General features: G+C 37.9%; 2 protein-coding genes and 1 pseudogene across 2 annotated transcripts; 2 read left to right on the top strand and 1 right to left on the bottom strand.

Moving 5' to 3' along the window:
- Nucleotides 1-2,231: 2,231 nt before the first annotated feature.
- LOC149379505 (AP-5 complex subunit beta-like protein) lies at nucleotides 2,232-7,414 on the top strand. Its single transcript, XM_089602942.1, has 3 exons — nucleotides 2,232-3,924; nucleotides 5,143-5,582; nucleotides 5,712-7,414. Exons 1-3 carry the CDS (start codon nucleotides 2,488-2,490, stop codon nucleotides 7,168-7,170), a joined length of 3,336 nt encoding a protein of 1,111 aa, XP_089459068.1. The 5' UTR covers nucleotides 2,232-2,487; the 3' UTR covers nucleotides 7,171-7,414.
- On the bottom strand, nucleotides 4,193-4,563 carry LOC149379506 (large ribosomal subunit protein eL32z pseudogene; annotated as a pseudogene).
- A 3,279-nt stretch (nucleotides 7,415-10,693) lies between the features above and the next one.
- On the top strand, nucleotides 10,694-17,548 carry ELF6 (Zinc finger (C2H2 type) family protein / transcription factor jumonji (jmj) family protein). The gene is made up of 7 exons (XM_089602554.1): nucleotides 10,694-12,148; nucleotides 12,652-12,730; nucleotides 12,919-12,986; nucleotides 13,379-13,529; nucleotides 13,716-14,290; nucleotides 14,904-15,098; nucleotides 15,310-17,548. The coding sequence occupies exons 1-7, from the start codon at nucleotides 11,008-11,010 to the stop codon at nucleotides 17,370-17,372; spliced, it is 4,272 nt and encodes a 1,423-aa protein (XP_089458680.1). The 5' UTR covers nucleotides 10,694-11,007; the 3' UTR covers nucleotides 17,373-17,548.
- The last annotated feature ends 5,127 nt before the right edge of the window (nucleotides 17,549-22,675 follow it).

Here is a 22,675-nt window from a genome sequence, read left to right as displayed (position 1 = left end):
AAATTTATTTCACTAACATTTTTTTTGTTTATTAACATTACATTTATAACTTTTTGTCAATTTTGCTTATACATTATGGATTTAAGAGCAACTTAAATGCAAAATATGTTTAGGGAGAATGAGCATACTAGCCCAATCAGTCCACCAATATTAGTAGAATAGCCCAAGTTTGAATAAATTAAGGGAATATCCCAATTAATAATTGACTACCCAAATTACCCTCGCACTAAATTTACCCAACCCTAAACCTAAACTCGTCTGGTCCTTGTCCTCATCCATTTCACAGCCACCACTGCGAACACCACCGTCGACAGCACCGCGTGGATCACCAGCGTCCCCGTCAGAAGCACCTTCGCCAGGTTCGCCGTCGTCGACAGCGCCGCCGACATCGCCGACGCCGGTGGTGCCGCCGGTAACGGTTTCTCTTCAGCCAGCTCTGCCTCGTCCTTTGCTGGTGTTGCTGCTCTTGTTCTCACGCTCATCGCTTGTTGAGCCATCTTTCTTTTGTTTTGCTCTTTGGGTACGGATCTCGACGGCGACGACGGCTCAGATTGACTCGAAAATCGGTGGGGGAGAGGAATCGGCGGCGGAGAGGAAATCGACGGCCATGGAGGAGATTGAGGAGAGGCACTTTGTAAATTCGCGAATCGGTTAATTTAATTAACCTACTGGAGTGAGTTAGGTTAATTAATTAACTGATTCGTGAATGATTTGAAATTCACAAAAAATTTACAAAAATAATAACTTAAGTCAATTGATATTCAAAGCATTCAATTAATTAACATAATTCCAAATTCAGAGGAATCGGCGGCGGAGAGTAAATCGGCGGCGATGGAGGGGATTGATGAGAGGCACTTTGTAAATTCGTGAATCGGTTAATTTAATTAACCTACTGGAGTGAGTTAGGTTAATTCGTGAATGATTTGAAATTCACAAAAAATTTACAAAAATCATAACTTAAGTCAATTGATATTCAAAGCATTCAATTAATTAACCTAATTCCGAATTCAATCATTTAATAAATTAACTTTACTCACAAAAAATCAGAATATAAACTAATATTTCAACCAATAAGTTAATTAATTAACCTAACTCACTCCAGTAGGTTAATTAAATTAACCAATTCGCGAATTTGCCAAGGGCATTATGGTCTGAGCCGAAAATATGGGCTATTTGCTTAATAAAATGAAACTTGGGCTATTCCCCCAATAAGAATGACAAACTTTGCTAGTTACAACAAATTTCACATATGTTTATCTAGAATACATTCCTTTAGAAAAAAAATCTCTCTTCATTTACACACACTATTTTTTTTTATTAATATTGTCTTGCTCCTCTCTTATTATTTTCTCTCTCTTTTCGTTATTATTAAATATATATTCTTTAGGAAATGATTTCATATGGTGTCATTTTATATTGGAGATGATCTTACTAAAGCGACTTTATCTTATTAGTTGATGAACTTATTAAGATAATATTTCAACTACTAGTAGTGTCAATATTATTTACTGCTCTAGTGATTTAATTCTATCATTCTACTGCAAAAAATCAACTCTACTGCTCTATTCTGATCTACTGCCAGTTACCCCAGTATCAGTGGAGTTTGACGTTCATCTTACACATCCGAAAATAATTTCAAATCAAAGTTTCATTGAGTAACATAGATATATTCTTTTGGTTCAAATCCTTCAAATCAATGGTTCTCAATCTAACACAACAATAAAAAAGTATCAAACCCTAAAACTTAAACATTTCATTTCATTGATGAATTGTTTGCCTAAAATACAAAATCTTAGTTGGTTTAGAATTTGGGTTTCTCGTCGTCAATCACTGGCCGTCGTCCGAAAACAATCCGACCGTCGTGTTTCGGTCAGCTACCATCGTCGTTGTCGAAAAAGCCGGTCGCCATCGTCAGAATGGTGTCAGGCTGAACGGGCACGATGTCCGGGTAGAAGAGAGTTTTTTTTTCTCCTTTTTTTTTTTTAAAGATATTGATATATTTAGTATCAAATGTGTCATGGAATCAAATGTGTTACAAAATCAATCAGTTCGTGATTGATTTAATATTAAATATGTCAATTGAGTTTTGGACGATTTTTGATAAGTGTAAAATGGTATTATTGCTGTTACTTGACTTGAATGGGTGCTTTTATTTTAATAATCCTTGATCCTGGTACACTATTATTTAATATGAAAAATACTTGTCATTACCCTAAAAAATGTGTAATTTATCTTTGTGAAATGATTTAGTGTTGGGAAACTTCATAGAAGCAGACAAGTGGAAAGCAATTTTCCAAGTGCTGTTAAATCCCATACTCAGCCGCTTCCCGCCGCCGGCAACGTCTCTCTCCACACTCTTCGACAATTAATCTACAAAATAAATAAGAGATAAAAATTGTGTGTCTCAATTATCGCAACACTCTCTTCAAAGCTTCCGATCTCAACATATGCCCAAATTCTAGGGTTTATCGGGAAGACCCGACAGCCATGACAGATAAACCTCCGTTGAAGGTTCTGTCGGCGCAGGAGTGGGAGTCTTTGATCGAAGACTTCCAGCACGGTGGTATGCGCCGCGGAAAATGGACCTCCGCGCACTCGATCGTCCCCTCTCTGGTCGATCAAGCTCTGTCTTGTCTCCTCAAGCGAGATTTCCCGATCAAGATGTCCCTGATTCTCTTCCTCGACGAGTTCTCCGATGCACTCTTCTCGGACTCGGATTCTCGAGCGAATTGCCTCCAGCGGCTCGTCGATACTCTCCGCTCCTTGCTCCAAATGCCGGCCGATGGAAACACGGTGAGTCTCTCTCTGAAAGAACAGGTCATGGTTTCGGTGAGTTCGATTCTGATCTCCGCCGAGGCCGGTCTTGATCAGGACTTCATTAGGGTTTTGGAGAGCCTGGTTGAGTCTTTGCTGGTTGTCATTAATCGACCGAATCACAGTTCTGATAGGCAGGTCAGGGGAATTGCTTGCGAGTGCCTTAGGGAATTGGAAATTGCTTTCCCTTGTTTGCTGTCGGATATTGCTGGCCATTTGTGGGGTTTGTGCCAAAACGAGCGAACCCACGTCTCGCAGAGCTACATTCTTTTATTCAGTTCAGTGATTGGTAATATTGTTGCGGAGAAAGTAAATGTTACGCTTTTGAATAACTCTGCGCCTTTACTTCCGTTTAGTGCGTCTCAGAATCTGTTGAGTAGAGAATGCTCTGTATTGAACTACAAGGAGTTGAGAAGAGCCATGTCATTTTTGCTTGAGTGGGCACAGGTTTTGACGCCGTGTGCGGTGATGGAGTTTATGAGGATTATAATTCCCGTGGCTTTGGCTTTGGAGCTACAGGCCTCGTTGTTGAAAGTACAGTTCTTTGGGATGATTTATTCGTTTGATCCGATGATGATCCATGTTATTTTGAAGATGTACACACAATTTTCAGACGCATTTGAGGGGCAAGAGCCCGAGATTGCTCGGAGGCTCATGTTGCTCTCAAGAGAGACGCAGCAAAGTTTAGTGGTCCGATTGCTGGCTCTTCATTGGTTGTTGGGCTTCGGTGAGTTGGTGTTAAGCAGTGGAAGCAGAGAAAAAGCAAAGTTGTTTGTCGAAATGGGTTTGAAGTTTTATCCGAGTGTGTTTGATTCGCTGGCCCTAAAAGCTCTGAAGCTTGACGTGCTTGCCTTCTGCTCAGTATGTGTGGATGTCATGAATCTGGGGAGTACGGTGAAGGACAAGGACATTGGAAAGTCAGTGGTGAAGCTATTTCGGGATGGTCTTGTCTCTGTGTCTGCCTTCAAATGGCTGCCAGCAGAGAGCACTGAAACGGCCGTGGCATTCCGAGCATTGCATAAGTTTTTGATTGGTGCCTCTTCTCATTCCAACAATCATCCTTCAACCACTAGAAACCTAATGGATTCCTCTATATTCCATACTGTGAAGGTATCATTTTACACCGTAAACTTTTAGTTAAAGCGTTTTGGTGTTCTCTGTTTTTCTTTTTGGTATAGTTAGGTTCAGGGTAAGTACTGCTGTTTTTCAACAAGTTTATGTAGTTGGTGACGTCTTATTATACAATAACACTGCACCAGCCAGTTATACTTCATTTCATACAAAATCAACGTCAAACCGAGTCTATATGGTATGGCCTCATCACTTTTCAAAATATAATCTGTCAAATAGCTCAGTACAAATTCGGGGAATAGAAGGATCATTCATCTAGGTGGCTGCTCAAAGTAGCAAGCTTGTTAGTCATAACAACGTCAAGTTGGGCAGCCGTTTCAACATTTTCCTTCCTCTTCTTGAACTGATTAGGCAGGTAGTGAAGGATCTTCTTGTCTGATCTGTCACCAATGTTGGGGATCAGAACACATCCCTTGAACTTTCTTCGGACATCTAAATAATACCCTTTGGCCTTCTCCAGCTTCCCTTCACAGAGATCTTGCAATCGCTTTGAGACCTCTTGAACTTTTTGACCATCATCTTCACAATCTTCTTGGTCAACAAAGGAACCACCATTTTGCTTACCTTGGTGAAGTAGGGATTGATTCGTTGCCAGTCGGTTATGCTTTATGTTATGGTTTTTTGTTCTACGGTGTATTTGTTAAAGTCAGTTAAGAGTATGAATGTCTGTACGATGATACCTTGGAGAGTCTTCTTTTTGTTTTGGCTATTGATTTTTTTTATGTTTTATTTTGTCCATTTGCCAACCTTACCATGTTTGGGAGGAGGAAACACAATTATTTGGTGACATGTTATTGGTCCTGTGTCCTACATTTCTATATAGATTTATCGCATCACTTTCAGTTCTCATAAACCACTTAGGTTTCTACAATTATAACATAGTTGGCTGCTTATCACGAGCAAACGTATAGTTGGAAGTCAGCTTTAGTCAGTATGATTAAGAAATGAAAATGTTATTGTGTTGATTTCTTTTATAATAAAAATGAAACCTTTTAATAGATAACCGTATGCCCTAGGATAAGGGAAGTACTGAAATGCCAAGGACACCAACCAATGCCTCACAATCTAAAGCCCAGGCCTAAGTTATTATGTTGATTTCTGGAATGGGTAAAATTGGAAAAGTATGAATTGTGTCATTGTTTCAAAAAAAAAAATTGCTCAATTTTGACTTGTCCATCTATCATTTTTTTTTTCCAGGGGATGCTTGTTGATGTAATGTTGGAGTCTCAGAAACAAGTTTCAGTAATTGTTGCTTTAGTCGATCGATTGTTGAGCTGTCAGAAGCACCAATGGTTGGGAGAGCGTCTGCTTCAAACTTTTGATGAGCATTTGCTTTCAAAAGTCAAGATAGATTATAGACTGGTCTCTTGCTTCCTATTATTTGATAGAATTGCTGAAAATGATACAATTCCTCCGCAAGGACTATTAGAGCTTCTTAGCAAGTTCATGGTGTTTCTTGTCGAGAATCATGGCCCAGATTCAGGGTCAAAATCTTGGTCTCAGGGGAGCAAAGTTCTTGGCATTTGTCGAACACTGCTGATGCACCACCAAAGCTCTAAATTGTTCCTTCGTTTATCTCATCTCCTATCATTTGTTTGTCTCTATTTTCCTGATTTGGAGGTTCGTGACAATGCAAGGTATTAACTATGAAATCTTTTCATTTATTTTTAAAATTTGAACCTTACGTTTGAAACATGCTCTAATAAGTTTTTATTGTGAATTGCTGGTGATTGAAGTTTTATCATATTGTTATTTGAAAATTCCAGGATATACCTTCGGATGCTGATTTGTGTTCCTGGAAAGAAGCTCAGAGACATGCTAAACTTCGGGGATAAACTCCTTGGGATTTCACCCTCTCCATCCAACTCATTTTTTAGTGTCCCCTCTCCACGGTCTATCAATAATGTTAAAAAGCCAAGTAACTTATCATCTTGTGTTCACCTCGAACGCTTGAAACCACTACTTGTCAAACAATCCTGGTCTTTGTCATTGTCGTCTTTGTCCATTGGATCCAGCGACCGTGGTCACTTTGAGGACAGCAAGAACAGTGAGCCAGTAGTTGAGGAAAGCGAAATTGAAACCACTAGTGGTAGCCAGATCATTCCCGAGAGCGAAATAGCTGATAAGCCACCCGAGCCACTACGTGTGATGGACTCCAAGATCTCAGAGATTTTACAAAGATTGAGAACACACTTCTCATGCATTCCCGACTTCAGATATATGGCAGGGCTGAGAGTTAAAATACCCTGTGGCTTGAGGTTTGAATCAGAGCCTTTCAACCGTATACTGGGAGTTCATTTGCCTGCCAGTGATCCCAATGCAGATCTTATAGAATCCATTCCTGCCATATACGCAACTGTCCTGAAATTCTCTTCTTCGGCGGCATACGGGTCTATTCCATCATCTCAGATACCTTTTCTTCTTGGAGATCCTCCTACGCCTTCTGTTCAAGAGGGCTCGTTGGAAATCGTCCCTAAAGAAAATGGTTCTCGTGAAGACAAGAGCTTTAGAGCAGCTGTAACAATTGAACTGGAGCCCCGGGAACCGACGCCCGGTCTCGTGGATGTCCTCATCGAAACAAACTCAGAAAACGGTCTGATCGTCCGTGGTCAGCTTCACAGCATCACGATCGGCATAGAAGACATGTTTCTCAAGGCTATCGTACCGCCCGATGTGAAAGAAGACGCGATACCCTGCTATTACATGGACCTTTTCAGTGCTCTGTGGGAAGCGTGCGGCGTCACTTGCAACACGGGGCGTGAGACTTTCCCGTTGAAGGGTGGCAAAGGGGTCACGGCCATCAGCGGGACCCGCTCTGTCAAGCTTCTACAAATACCCGTCACGTCCCTGATCCAGTCCGTGGAGAACCACCTGGCACCGTTTGTCGTGAGTGTGAGCGGCGAGCCGCTCGTTTCTTTTGTAAAGGATGGTGGGGTCATTAGAGACGTGATATGGGAAGATGTGAGTTCGAACGGTGACGATAATAACCCGAGGGACGATTTTGAAAGAGGCCCTCTTCATCTCACATTCTCCGAGGACCAAGGTGCCGTTGCCAGTAAAAGAAACTTGGGATGCTTTCACTTTCTGATATTTCTTCCACCGAGATTCCATCTCCTCCTCCAAATGGAAGTCGCCGACTTTTCGACTTTGGTACGTATCCGAACTGATTACTGGCCTTGCTTAGCATATATTGATGATTATTTGGAGGCCTTATTTTTGTCATAAGAGTATGTTTTGTCATATCTTCACCGAGTTTTTGTTGTTTTTATGAACACTTCAATTGTGCGTATCCATCCATGTGTGATGTCACAGGAGGTCTTGTTTTGTTTCATTCATTCGATTTTGTTTCATAGAAGAGCGAAAGAGGTTAATTTTTTTTCCATGTACCCTGAATAAATTTGTACATATCTATGCGGGCAAGTCCCCTTGTAATAATGTTTTTGTTTAATGGAATTTTTGATTTTTTTGATGTGGGGTGATAGCCAAAATTAATATTTTTTTTTATTGATACCCGTGTTCGGATTTTATTGATATCTTAGTTATCGATTAGTATCTTGATATCTTATATCATTAATGACTCTGATTATACCGATAATATTCTACTAATTTATTGTCTATGAACACTGTTCAATTAATAGTTTTTTTCTTTTTAAAATAAAAAATAATAGATTGGATCTTAGACACAATTCGTACAATTTTTTATTTATCAGAAAAATAAAAATATCTCCATAAAATTTTAAATTCATTTTTTGTAAACTTAAACATTTTTGGACATATGTCTTTATATTTATTTCTCCGGACTAAAATATATTAATTATTCCGTAGTAACGCTTGGGCATACAAAATAAACAATAATTTGCCTATGATAGTAGTATAACTTCAGTCCACCTACTTTTAAATTTAATAACGCTTTTAACTTTTTCAACAATTTTCATCAATCCATCAAAAAATTTCAATTATGTTTGTTAAGTAGGCATGCTCTTCTCATGTGACTAGGTGAAGAAGAACATAATAAAAATGTTTTAATCCTAAACCGATTATGAAATGCATGTTCTCGTAAAATAAATGAAAGAATTTGAAACGTTTATTTTTTTTTGTATTAACTAATAAAAACACAAACGATAGCGCTTCTTGGGACCTTGTACGCTCCCGGTTAGATTCCACCTGACACAACAATTGGGACCATTGGGATAGTCTTTATGTCGATAATGTTAGGGCCTCGTGGATATTAGTCGGGTTTAATCCAGACATCACAATTGTCAAATAAAGACGTAAATGAAGCATTTATTCATAAAACTCTTCGGCAACCTGAGTAGTGAAACAAAACCCGAAAACTTGATGGTGAAATCAAAGGGAAAATCCTCGGCGAAGAAGGAGTCTCTGACGAAGTCGAAATCTCCGTCGACTCTATGCAAGAAAATAAATCTTCATCGAAGGTCATATCTCTGTTAACACCACGTGGGAAAAAAAACTCTCCGTCAACACCACGTGAGAAAAATAAATTTTTGGGGAAGGAAGGGCCTTTGAAGACATCTCATGCAGAAAAGACCACATTCAAAGTGAGTGTTATGGTAAATAATAAACAAACATATTTTGACTGTGATTTATTTTTTGTCGAATATTTTTTGTGGTATTTGGGGACCACTGATTAAAGTTAAAGTTTTTTTTTTTTTTTTTTTTTTTTTTTGCGTGGTTTATATATTGTTTGTTTCCTGTTTGTTTTCTCGTCTTGTCGAGTATTCATAAAATTTGAGTCCTTCGTTTTGAACATGATATTTATTAAATGGTTTATGTGTTGGTGGGAAGTAACAGATGAATATTCTAATATTTACTGGGTTTTTATTTTTATTTTTTATAATTATAATACTGATCCATTTTCAGGATCAATATTTATCATAGGGGTTCCATGTCAATGGCGGAGCTACATATATTGGGTTTGTATCACACCTCATTTAGACAAAATGTCTATTGTAAAGTTAAGTTGGATGCAATACTAATGAATGAACTATGTTATTATTATAGTGATTTGGCTAACGAATGAACTAGATTATTATTACAGTGATTTGGGTTGTAATGATAATTTTCAGAAATTTAAAAATCCATTTTAAACTCAATTAATAGAGATTATATCAAAATTATGATCATTTAATTTTCTTTTACCAGAATCTACTAATTATTTTTAATTTCAAATTTATGATTAAATTTATCAACAAATACAATTTTTATTGACAAATTTATCAACAAATACAGTTATTTACAAATTTGTCAATAAATAATCATATTTGTAGAATTAGAAATCATTAATAAATTGGGCAATTAAGCCAGTAGCCTAATAGTGTATACTCATTTTAAAAAATAGCTCAATTTTTTTTTTTACTATAGTGATTCATCAATTTCTCTCTCATACAGTTTATTTTCTTATCAAAACTTCAAAAATCCATATCTTACTCATATGAACTTAAAATTGAGTGATTCCAAATCTTACGGATTCGTATCGAGCAGAGCTTCAAAATTTACCCATTGTGTTGGATGAAAAATCATGTCTACTACTGTAGAATTCCTCCGAAGTTCACCATTAGTACATTAATTATCATTGATTGTCGAATTTTTAAATTATTTACAATTTTTTAATTATAACATGTTTAATACAAGGATATTTAAGTCAAATATAATTTTCATTGGCTATTTTCCTAAACGTTTGCAAACGTTGATTACATCATAATTTTATAGTTTAATTTTGGCTATAAATCTACAATACCTTACTTTTTAACTATAATACATAAAAAATATTTTCAACTTAAAAATAAGAGATTTGTAAACAACTAGCCTACTTATATAGGGTACTTTTAAATTATAGCCCAACTATCTATTTATTTAGAGAAATAGTTCATATTTCTCATACTTCCAAAATTGCCCTTGGTTTCTTAATTTTTTTTCTTCTTATTTGTTTGTTAATTCCAAATTTTTTCCAATTATATTATTCATCATCGGATTTGAATAATGGAATCGTTCGCCAAATCGAATTGGAAATAATATTTACTTACCATTTTTTCCAAGTATGAGAACGGAGACGTCTTCGTCGGCTTTGGAAGTGGCAAAATCAGAAAATTGATGGCGAAAAAGGAGGTCGGAGGCAATATTGGATGATTGAAGTATGCGAAATCGACGGAGAGTTCGGAGGCAATATCGGAAGATTGAAGGATTCGGAGTCGAAGGCGAAAATTTTGGTGTGTATTTGATGAAAGGTAAAATATAAATATAATATTGTTTGGTAGTTGATTGGGCTAATTACCTAATTTAAGTGATAGTTTGACTAAAATTTTAAAAAATGTAGCTAATTTGGACTAGATATCTAGCCGGTCCTAAAAATAATTAAGGAATTATTGTTATCAGGTTGGTTTGGTTCAACCAAATTTTATGATCATTAAAAATCAAATCAACCTAAAATATTTGTGGTTTGGGTTAATTAAAACCCAAATTTCTTAGGATTTTAATGAAACAATTTAATAAACAGTACGGTTAATGTTCGGATTGTTTGGGTTTGTATGAACACCCCTACCTTTAACCACGCAAGCACGCTCATTGACGCCAACCGATTCGAATCTCCTCTTTAGATGAAAGCCCGAAAATGAAATCGAACGGTTCATTAACAGTCACGTTAGTATGCCACGTTCGCTCTCCGCGCACGTTAATATAATCATACAGAAATATTTATCCTGCGCCGCTTAAGTAATGCCAAGACAAAAAAAAGAGAGAAGAAATAAAATTTAAAATGTCGTTGTGGTTTCCGTGATTTAGATTCGGAATCGCGGAATCAATCAGAGTCTATCGGCGTTACAGGTTCAATTGCTGCTCAATTATCGCGGTTCAGTTCCGTATCTTTCTGTCAATAGTACCAATTCCATTTCGTCTTCAAATTTGCCACACAGATTCTAGGGTTTTCCAATTGTGCTGTGAAAGTAGATATGAAACGAGTTGAAGTGGACAATGCTATGCGATAGAGAAACCCTAGCTAGTTGCTTCTAGTTTGATTGGATAGGTGAAATTTTTATCGGCGAATGAATGGGTAGTGTTGAAATTCCCAATTGGCTTGAAGCGCTTCCTTTGGCGCCGGAGTTTCGGCCAACGGACACCGAGTTCGCCGACCCCATCGCATACATATCGAAAATCGAGAAGGAAGCCGGTGCCTTTGGCATCTGCAAGGTTATCCCGCCATTGCCAAAGCCCTCGAAGAAATATGTGTTTGGCAATTTGAACAAGTCCCTTTTGAAGTGCCCGGAGTTGGGTTCTGCTAATCTCAGCTCTTCCTCGAAAGTAGGTACGTCGTCGGCAGATACCGATGGAGAGGCCAGGGCTGTGTTCACAACTAGGCAACAAGAATTGGGTCAGAGTGTCAAGAAATCAAAGGGGGTCGTTCAAACTTCGGGCTCTCACAAGCAAGTGTGGCAAAGCGGCGAGATCTACACTTTGGAGCAGTTCGAGTCCAAATCCAGGGTTTTCTCAAAGAGCCAATTGGGAACGTCTAAGGACGTTTCTCCGTTGGTCATAGAGTCGATGTTTTGGAAGGCGGCTTTGGAGAAGCCTATGTATCTAGAGTACGCGAATGACGTGCCCGGGTCGGGATTCGGAGAACCGGAGGGCCAATTCCGGCATTTCCACAGACGGAGGAGAAAGAGAAACTTTTTTACAAGAAGCAGAGAGAGCTCTAGTTGCAAGACCGATGAAATGGATAGCGATAGAGTAGGCGTTTCGCAGAACGATGATAGTAAACTTGCCTCCTGTAGGAATGAGTCGTGTACAGATGTGTCCATGTCGCCGAGCTCACCACCACCATTGCCAGCTGGCGCTAAAGAAGCTTTACAGTCATCAAAGAAAAGAAGTCAGAGTTGTTGCGATAATAAGGAAGGAAGCGCGGGTTGGAAGATCTCAAACAGCTCGTGGAATTTGCAAGTGATTTCGCGTGCACCGGGATCGCTTACCCGTTTTATGCCGGACGATATCCCGGGTGTTACCTCTCCCATGGTGTATATCGGGATGTTATTCAGTTGGTTCGCGTGGCATGTGGAAGATCACGAGCTTCACAGCATGAATTTTCTTCACACAGGAGCTTCAAAGACTTGGTATTCCGTCCCTGGAGATTATGCTTTTGCTTTCGAGGAAGTTGTGCGTACTGAGGCTTATGGTGCGAACATTGACCGGATAGGTATGATTTATTGACAAACAGATATGAAAGTGTGATGTTAACATCTCTCCTTGCTATTTCCATTGTCGATGACTTTTTCTTTAGTATTATGATTATTTGTTTGATAGAAGACAGAATTAAAAAAAAAAAAGAAAAAAAAAGAAAAAAAAAAAAAGAAGCATAATCCTTGATTACATTTCAACCGATGCTGCTCTAGCATTACCATGTTTATAATTAGCCTCCTCGTGATTGATTTCGCGTCTGTCAGGGCATTCGAAATGCAATGATTTGGTCTGTCACATTAGTCGCAGGGTTGGATAAAAAAGAAAAAGGAATTAGTATTGCTGGCCTTACCATTAGATGTGGGGCAATGTATGTTGTGGTAATAGAAATCCGATGAGGAGGGTATACTTGGATTTGAATGGGTTGAGATATCTTTTTATTGTAACTAATTAACTCTTGTTTTGGATACTATTATTTTGGTTGCGTATTTGTAACTCAGGTCCAATATCTCTTATTGCCAGCTTCACTAGCACTGTTGGGTGAGAAGACTACTCTAATGTCCCCTGAACTAGCCGTCGCATCAGGAATACCATGTTGCAGGTTGTTTTCTTATTTTTTACCTGATTTAATCATTAATTATTTATTTATTTATTAATTATTGGTCCAGATGAGTGTAAAATGGGATTTTTGGTTTAAGTGTGGGGCTTTCTGCCTGTAGCTGCTTTCTTAATTCACTTTTCTGTTTGAGTTTTACATTTAACTCACATCGAGTCTGGTTTCTATTCTAGGTTGGTACAAAATCCCGGCGAATATGTGGTGACCTTTCCAAGAGCTTATCATATAGGATTCAGCCATGGTAATTGCTTCTGTTATTGGAACATTTTACCCAAGATTTTAGCTGCATAGCTTCTGATGATTTGATTGAAGTGCTTTGATATTCATGTATGCTTATTATTTATACAAAAACTACTGCAAAATTGTTATAGAACTACTGCAAAATTGTTATAGAACATGTTATGTTTGATGCAACTTTATTGATTAGATTTTTTATTCAAAATATTTTATCCTGATTACATCCACCAGACATACACATCTCGTTATATTTCTTGTATTATATCCCTATGAAATGTTTGTCCTTCAATCTTTTATTTTAATTATTTTATTGTTATGCCGTGTTACACGCTCGTCTGTAATCTATATTGCCAGGATTTGTTATGACTATTATCAGCTAACCGCTATGGAATTTAGGTTTTAATTGTGGAGAGGCTGCTAACTTTGGGACACCGCAATGGCTCAAAGTTGCTAAAGAAGCTGCCGTACGAAGAGCTGCCATGAATTATCTTCCTATGCTTTCACATCAGCAGTTGCTGTACCTTCTGACGATGTCTTTTGTCTCAAGGTTTGTTCACTTTTTTTTTTTCCTATTTTTTGCAACTCAAATTTTACAATTAGCTGTGAACTATTTATTATTTCTTCTTCCAGTTTTCATTTAGTCAGACGAAACCATTTGTTATGCTTCTTTACACATAAAATTGGCAAGTTGGATCCAATATATAATTAGCTTGTGTTCTGCATCATTTTCCAGAGTGCCAAGGTCCTTCTTACCAGGGGTACGGAGTTCTCGTCTGAGGGATCGTCAGAAGGAAGAAAAAGAGTTTATGGTTAAGAAGGCATTTATTGAAGATATTTTGCATGAAAATAAAACTGTATCTGCGCTTCTTGGAAAGAACTCGAGCTATCGTGCCGTATTTTGGAACAAAGGTTTATTGACATATCCGAGCAGCAAGGAGACGGTGTCACCACCTAGTGCAGGTGATACTGGTGGTGCCACATCATCAACAGAAAAGCATTCACAAGTGGAGACTACTAATAAACCCAACAATGAACGCCCTTGTCTTTGGGATGAGATGAGTTTGTATTTGGAGAATATTGATGATTTATACTTGGGTAGTGATGATTTGTCGTGTGACTTTCAAGTCGACTCTGGGACGCTGCCTTGTGTGGCTTGTGGAATTCTCGGTTTTCCATTCATGTCTGTGGTTCAGCCATCTGAGATGGCCTCGCTACACTTGCAGAACGACTCCCCCGAAACAACTGGATATTTGAAGCTTTATTCGTCCTCTCAAGCCTGTGATGCATCTAATCATTGTTCTCATCCAGGTATATATGATCCAAACACTTTTGCTTTCCTTGTGTTTTGTCCGTAATTTGTATTTCGTTGTCGTCACTTTCAATGCTAATATAGTTATTTGAGCTGGTTTGTAAAATCCTAAGGCTATCAATGAGTGTGAGTCTTGGTGAATTTACAAGCAAACATGTAAAACCAGTAAAGTCGCGTTCTGCTTCAGTTGAGGCTAAACTTTTTGGCAGACCATTTTCAGTTGTCTCAACACTTTTGGATTTAATCAATATAGTCACACTTCGAATAGTTTCATCCATAGCTTGATGTCATGTTTTATCATTTACGAAAGCTGCTTCGTCCTTGAAACCAGTATCATACAAAAATTACCAAACTAAGAGCTGTAGGGTTAACAAAAAAAAAACATTAAAATTCTGTAGTAGTATCCATTGTGTTTCATTCAACTTTATGTGCATGATTTAGGTTTCACTGTGGCAGCAAAAGAGCTACAGATCTTATTAAAAAAAATTCACTTTTGTTAGTGTAAAATATCTAGGCTCTTGTCCCTATTACTTCCTGGAATTGAATTTATTGTTAGCGGCAATATCCCGATTGAATCTCAAAAAGTGCTAAGAATTTGCTTATATTCCCCAGAGAATGCTTCAACTCTTTCAAACTCTTTATCCGGCGGAAATTTTCCTCTTCCCTCGATAGTTAAGTCCAGTGAAGGTTGGAATGTTGATAATAAATTTCTGAGACCACGAAGTTTCTGCCTGGAGCACGCCGCTGAAATGGTGGACCTGTTGCAAAGTAAAGGCGGAGCCAATGTGCTTGTAATTTGCCATTCTGGTAACTTTTTATGTTTATTTATTTTGAGTGTGAGACCCACCTTTGTTTCATACATTAGTTGATCAATTTGCTAACGTAATTTAATGGGAAGTCGATGTAGAGCAGCAGTACTGGTTTTACAAGAAAATATGCAATTGTGTTTTATAATTTTACATTTTATGTGGTTGACTCGTAAATTTACTTTTTTTTTTTTCCTCTCTGTTTTTCTTAGATTACAAGAAAATAAGGGCACATGCCACTACCATTGCGGAAGAAATCGGCTGCCCATTTGACTATACTGAGGTAGCATTAGATATGGCATCAAAAGAAGATATGCAATTGATAGAGCTTGCAATTGAGGATGGAGAACAAACGATGAGTAACGAAGATTGGACATCAAAGTTGGGGATTAACTTGCGCCACTGTGTTAAGATCAGAAAGAACTCTGCCTCCAAGCAAGTTCAGCGTGCTTTAACGCTGGGAGGCTTATTCCCTAATAAATGTTCACGTTCAGATTTTTCGGGCATCAAATGGAAGATAAGAAGAACTCGTTCGAAAAAGATATATTTGCCAGAATATAGTGTGGCTGAACCAAAGTGTGGTGCTTTGGCTGAGAAACGCCCTTTGGCAGTTAGAAAAGAAACAAAAAAAATCATTCAGTATACAAGAAGGAGATTAAAGACAAAGCAAGGAGACGCTTCTGGAGCCGGTAAGATTTGTGGAAATCCTGCAACTTTGATGGATTGTGAGCACGTCGAAATTGCATCAAAAACTAAAATATCGAATGCTGAGAGTTCCACAAGCATCGAGTTTTCTCCATTTATCGTGCCTGGAATGCAAACTGAAAGTCGACCGCTGAAAGAAGCGAGGGATGAGAGCTCGAAACCTTGTGTTGGTGGAGTCGAGATTCATTCTTCGGGGGAAACGGTATCTGATATTGAAGCGCATCAGATGCAGACTGAGCCCAATGTTGTAAAGCAAAAGGTTGGGGATTCTGATGAGCTCGATAAGGAGAACCGCTCTTGTGTGTCGGTGCATTCTAGTGAGAGAAGAAGCACAGGAATTTGTGAAGAGAAGGCGAACACAGTGGAAACAGACGAGGCTTGTAACGTTGAGTCGGAAGGGCATTCTAAGTCACAAGGTTACCCTCGATGTGCAGTTCCGGTCGATGAGAAACCGAATTCATCTATCCCGTCCTTAATAGAGCATACTCTTCTTCGTCCAGTACCAATATGTTCTGCAGAAGAATACAGCAATGACATGAAAGCGGAAGAAGCCAAAAGCAGAACGAATGGGCAAGCTATTATAAACGAGGTGGTTTCTGTCTCGACCGAAGAAACTTCTGAAATCGTTGGCGACAGCTGTGCTGGCTTGACTTCGGACGATGAGCCACAGAAAAAAGAAGGGACAAGTCCTGGGATGCTCGAGGGATTCGCGTCGTGTTCGGTGACACGTGTGGAAGTTCAGACGGGAAATTCGCATCAAAGTGATGTAGTGAGTGATGTGGTCTTGGGCGATTGTTCTAAGCAAGAAGCCCCGGTGGAAAACGGGGTGCATGAACCTGAAGCCAAAGATCGCACAAAAGAGAGGGAAACTGTTTTGGGCACAGCGACATCGTTCCGAAAATACTCGAGAGTCAGGAGAGACACGCGACCGCGCAGCGACGGAGATGGAGATTCGGAAAACGCCGCGACCGCTCGTGTACAGACGTGTTCAAATGGCGGGAAAGGTAGAAAAAGAAACAGAGAGCTCGAACGACTCGCGGAAGAAAGCAAGTTCACATGCGACGGTTTCACCAGGAGCCCGTGCGAGGGCTTGAGACCGAGGAGGTCACCGACCGAAGAACGACGGGAGAGCAAGAAGACCCCACCAACAACAAGCCCCAGAGCCGAAAATAACGACAAGAAAAAGAAAGCGAAAGAGAAAGAGAGAGAGAAAGAAGGCGAAGAACACGGGTGCGACATAGAAGGTTGCGTGATGAGTTTCGGGACGAAGAGAGAGCTGAGCGTTCACAAGGGAAACCGGTGCCCCCACGAAGGGTGTGGGAAGAAGTTCCGGTCCCACAAATACGCGGCGATCCATCACCGAGTCCACTTCGACGAGAGGCCTCTCAAGTGCCCCTGGGAAGGCTGCCAGATGGCATTCAAGTGGGCGTGGGCCCGCACCGAGCACATCCGCGTCCACACCGGAGAAAAGCCTTACAAGTGCACCGTCCGTGGCTGCGGTCTCTCCTTCAGGTTCGTCTCCGATTTCAGCCGCCATCGACGCAAAACAGGACATTCTGTCGATGCCTAAAAATACTTGGTTTTAGGGCTTTAGCTTATTAGGGACAGAGTTCACTTTTACTTCTGCAAATTCATATAAGCATCCTAGTGTAATCATTTGTAGTCGTCCCCTATATTCCTTTGGTTGATAAGAATCCAGAATCTTTCTCGCTGTAAGAATGCCGAGGAAGTTGTGATGTTCCGATTCTCTCCTCTGCTACTGTTTTTCTCTTGGACAACGACTTAAAAAAAAATTAATGTCAACACAAAAGATTTTTTCGAACAATAAACAAAAAAACCTTATCTGACGGTAATCTATTCCGGAAATGGTAGATAATGATGTGGAACTTACCTCCAGTACTCTTTTGAAACTCAAATCTATTTCATTTAGTTTTATTTTCATTTAGTTTTTTCCCCCAATTTAAATAATCGTGGTGTCCGGGTTAGCCCCGACTAATATCCACCTGGCCTTGACATTATGGACTGGGAGATTAACCCAGTAGCCCCAATTTACAGACGTCTAGGAGGAATCAAACCGGAGAAGTACGATGTCTCAAGAATCGTCCTTACTACTAGACCAACCCCTCTGGGGTTGCCCCAATTTAAGTTTTATTTCTAATAAAGGTAAAATCGTCTGAAAATAAATAATAATGAAGTATTTATTAAAAGGTTTGAAATTGTGAGGTTTTTAGGAGCTACTATATCTTTAAATGAGGTATTTTTGAAAATTTTCCAATACTGATTATGTATGTATTTTCTTTTAAAAAGAACATGCTATGTATACATAGCAAGTGTGTGTTTTGATCCCTTTCAAATAATTCAAGTAGAATTTTTAATCCAAAGTCGTTGGATGAGAGTTTTCATTTATATCCTTTTTTAAAGCAAATCCGTACGGTAAGAATATTAATACATGTGAACTCTTTCCCCTAAATTATTCAGCAACTTTAACCATTTTGAATCATCTACTTTCAAGATTAAATCATATATTTTTGGAGTCTTCACATCACATGGGTGGTCTCAAGAAATGGACTTCGTTGCAATTATTACATTTCGAGTTGCAACATTTGAAAATTCATTAAATGGAATATTGATTAAAAAAAAAAAAAAAACATGGGTAGTCTCTCAAGTAATGGACTTTGTTGCAATCATAAAATTTTTAGTTGCAACATTTAAAAATTCATTAAATGGAATATTGGAATAATAATTTCATTAATTGGACTTAAAAATTAATAAAATATCAACACTAGACCTCTTACTTCAAAAATATCTAAAAATAGACTTTTATCCCTATTTTGGACAAAAATACCCTTCTAACCATCATGAAATATAATTGCGTGCGATACCATACGATGTCGTATGATGTCATACGATACATATGTTGTGTACGATCCCATACGATGCCCCGTACGATGACGTACGATGCATATGATGCTATATGGTCATAAGGGCATTTTTGTCCGAAATAGGGACAAAAGTCCATTTTTAGATATTTTTGAAGTAAGAAACTAATCTTGATATTTTGTTAACTTTCAAGTCCACATAATGAAATTGCTCTATTGGAGTCACCTAAATTTAAATAAAGTTAGCCATTTCATGGTTTGAAAGCAGGTTAAGGATATCCCGCACGGTACCTCGTCTTCCCGCAAAGCGCACGCAGGATGTTTGGAATTTCGCACTACTTCTGTAAATACTTATTATATTTTAAAATACCGCAAGTACCTCAAATATGCAAACTTCTAAACTAAATTTTTCTTCAAATACCAAATATATCATACATGCATCACAAATTTAATTTTAATTTTAATTTTTGTAGTTATATAGATGAGATATGTTCCTAAAATTGTGGAATACCTCAACAATATGCATTACCATTAAAATCAAAGTTGTGGGGCAGTAGCAGCAGGGATAGAGCTACAGCAGGTCGAGGGGGTTTAAGCAGTATTTTACCCTGAAAAATAACACTTTTTGCACTTTTTCATTTTTTTGTCAATTTTTTATCCTGAAAATTCACACTTTTAGTTAATATCCTGAAAATTTATAAATTAGTCCCCTGATTTTTTTTTTTTTAAATTTACCCCCTTAAGTGAGCTTCTCTATCTCCATCCCTGAGTAGCGGTAAGCAGTATTTCAAGATATTCAGTATTTGATGTTGCAAAAAACTTCAATATAATTTTAGCGATCCATTCTAATTAGAGCTATAACTATGCATTCTTAGAAGCGGTTCGAAATCATGCTCTACGTTATTTCTAATATATACAAAAATAAAAATTAAAAAACGTATACGCATTAAATTCCAATGGTTATCTATTAAACGCTGTAGATATTTGCATTTTTTTTTTATTCAGATGTGGACAAACTCATTCAAACTAATACACAACCATATATATTGATGATAATATATAGTGATAATAATAATAATATGTTATTAAACACCAAGAGAGAGAGAGAGAGAGTTATTAATTATAAGATGATCACATAATGCCTCCTCCGCCGCCGCCGCCAGAAGAGGCTTGGTCGCAGTAGTTGGTGCAGGCAGTCTCACACATCGGAATGGTGGCTCCTTGCTCTCTCAGGCACACCGGCATGCACTGCTTCGCACACTCCGACAATACTGCTGACGTGTCACCCAACGCCGACACCACCAACAGCGTCATCATCGCCGCTGCCATTGCCATGCCAACTCTGCTGCCCATCTCTTCTCTTGCTCTCTAGCTTGATGGGTCTTCTCTTCAATTGGAGGTTAGAGGTAACATTATCTTTATGCGTGCATGGTTTATTTATATAATTAAGGAGAAGGAGATTATGTTATTTGCGTAGTTTTAGGGGTGATTGAATTTAGTTTGTGTGGTGTTGAGATAAATTAGGATGGGTTTGAGGCTTTGAATTCATTCTTTATTGTTTTTGTTAAAGTTTGACGTTTTAGGTTTCTACAGATAGATGATCTTAATTTTGAACTTATATTTTAGGCTTTTGTGACAATACCAAGCACTTAAATTTTGGGGACAATTACTTTTTATATTTGACCGATTTATCACTTTTACACAAACAAACAAACAAAAAATCTAGACAAAAATATTCACTCTCAAGTCAAAAGATTATTGTTATAGAATTGATTAAAAGATCACTCTAATTAGAAACATTGAATGTGACCATCTAAGGTGAACAAAACTCTTTAAACGTCTTAAACTGTTATCGTTCTTCCACGCACATCGTTCCATCGTCATTGTCGGCGTAGATTTTTTTTAAATCCCTCCCAAACATTTGATCTTTTGACGCCGCTACTTTTAGTTGTCAGAATGATGACTATTCTTTGTCTTGTTCTTGGAACAGTTGAGGATGTTCTTGAAGTGGCGAAGGCTATAAACTGAAAAACTAAAAACTATAAGAGGCAAATATGTGTTTTATTATGTGACTCTAATTTGTTAATTTACATAGATTTTCAATGAGCTTCACAGTCATATGGGCTCTTGGATGGAATCCGAGGGCTCAAAAAGATTAAAATTTGTTATATAGTATTGTAGATCGGGGACTTCACGCGGCGAGCAGTGCCTGGTCCGTGGCGTGAGGTCGATCTGCGCGGCGCGCAGAACAGCGCGTGGTGGACCGCGCGGACTATGCAGAACTCTTGAGTTGGAAAAAAAATCTCTGCGACGTGTGGATACCTTTATCGTTGTTTGTCGATGTCTAAAACTCCGTTTGACTAGTTTTGACTCCTTGTTGCTTCATATTGTCGAGAAATGACTCAGCAGTGACTCTAACACCCAGATTCTCCTTCGAACCTGTAAATAACTATGAACACATATAAAACCTTCAAAAACACATGAGAATTCGAGATAATTCAAGTCCGACATAAGTGATTAGTGCGTATAAACGCTCTTATCAAAGAAATCCGTTCATCATGATGCGAGAAACCAGAATTTTCTTTGGATTCCGATGAAATCCGGACATGAATCTTTTCACTTTCTGTCATTCTTACGTTTTTTGGGGAATCCTTCCACTTTCCGACTGTCTTAAAGCAAATCCTCACTGCATTCAGACGGATACTTCGCGATAAGTGGTCAAATACTGACAATTCTTAAAATCTGATGATATTTAGTTTTTTTTTTATGGAATTTTTGTTATTAGTTACCTTGAAATTGTAGATAATTAGGTCGACTTGGGTGTTCATGAACCTCAACTAGTGTTGAAATTGTGAGCAAATGTTTGGGTCCTTTAAATTGATGTCGTGAGGTTTTTGAGAACTTAATTTTGGAGTCGGGGTGGTTAGATATGTTGAAAATAATTAAAATAACACTAGATGACTTTTTTTAAATACTAAATAATAATTTTTAAAGAACTTAATAATATAGTCCATAATATAATTATTAATAATTAATTTATGGAGATTTGGAGAGAATTCGAGATAATTATAGAGAAATTAACACGAGAAGAACTAAAAACATCGGTAAATGGAATTGGTATTCATAGACTTTTTCTTTAGTGAATTTTTATTTTCTTTTTAGAGAAAACGATGAAAAAAAAAATCCGAACCATACTAGCAAAGGGCTCATAACATTTTCCTGAGTTATTGGCCTAATTTTTCCATAAACTTTATAGTTGTAACAATTTCTTCCCAAAAATTAATATTTTGATATTTTATCCTAAATTCTGATTCGGAGAGAATCCAATCCTTTTACTGTCCATATCATTCAACAAATGTTTGAATTTTGTGCTTGTTGGTACCACACTTCGTCAGTAATATTAGCCCAACAAATTAGGCCCAATTGGACTGGGCCCATCGGAGGGAAGAGCGAAAGAATTCAGCTGATCTAGCTCGATGATGAGTAGAGCCGGAAGAACAACGCAGACAGCTTGACATCGAAGGAAGTTCGAGCCAACTATTTAATGATGGATATATAGTCTGAAGAAGTCATTTTTAAATTATATAACCAATAAATTCAGGGTCCATTAGGAAAATATCTAACTTAGACGTTTGAAATTGTTAAATAGCCAATGTTTGGTAAATCTTAGGTAAATAACCACTTTCAGACGTAAATCTTAGGTAAATAGTCACTTTCATATACCAAACGTTGGCTATTTACTTAATATTTACGTCTGAAAGTGGCTATTTACTTAAGATTTATCAAACGTTGACTATTTAGCAATGTCAAACGTTTAAGTTAACTATTTTCTTAATTTTTTGATAAATTTATTATTTTTGGTATTTATTGTACTTCAATGCATGAATCTCATTAAATTAGTTTAACGTTAATATCCGCAGTATAAATATGTAATAAGATGTCCAAGAGAGGGGACATGATTCTCGACAATAGACAATACAAACAATTTGAGCAA

This window comes from Urtica dioica, chromosome 12, assembly GCF_054948205.1.
Source record: "Urtica dioica subsp. dioica isolate 48M chromosome 12, U.dioica_male_clone48M_v1_H2, whole genome shotgun sequence".
In the NCBI taxonomy this organism is placed as follows: Eukaryota; Viridiplantae; Streptophyta; class Magnoliopsida; order Rosales; family Urticaceae; genus Urtica; species Urtica dioica.
The sequence above is the reverse complement of the archived record's forward strand: the minus strand, read 5'-3'. Positions and strand labels throughout refer to the sequence as shown.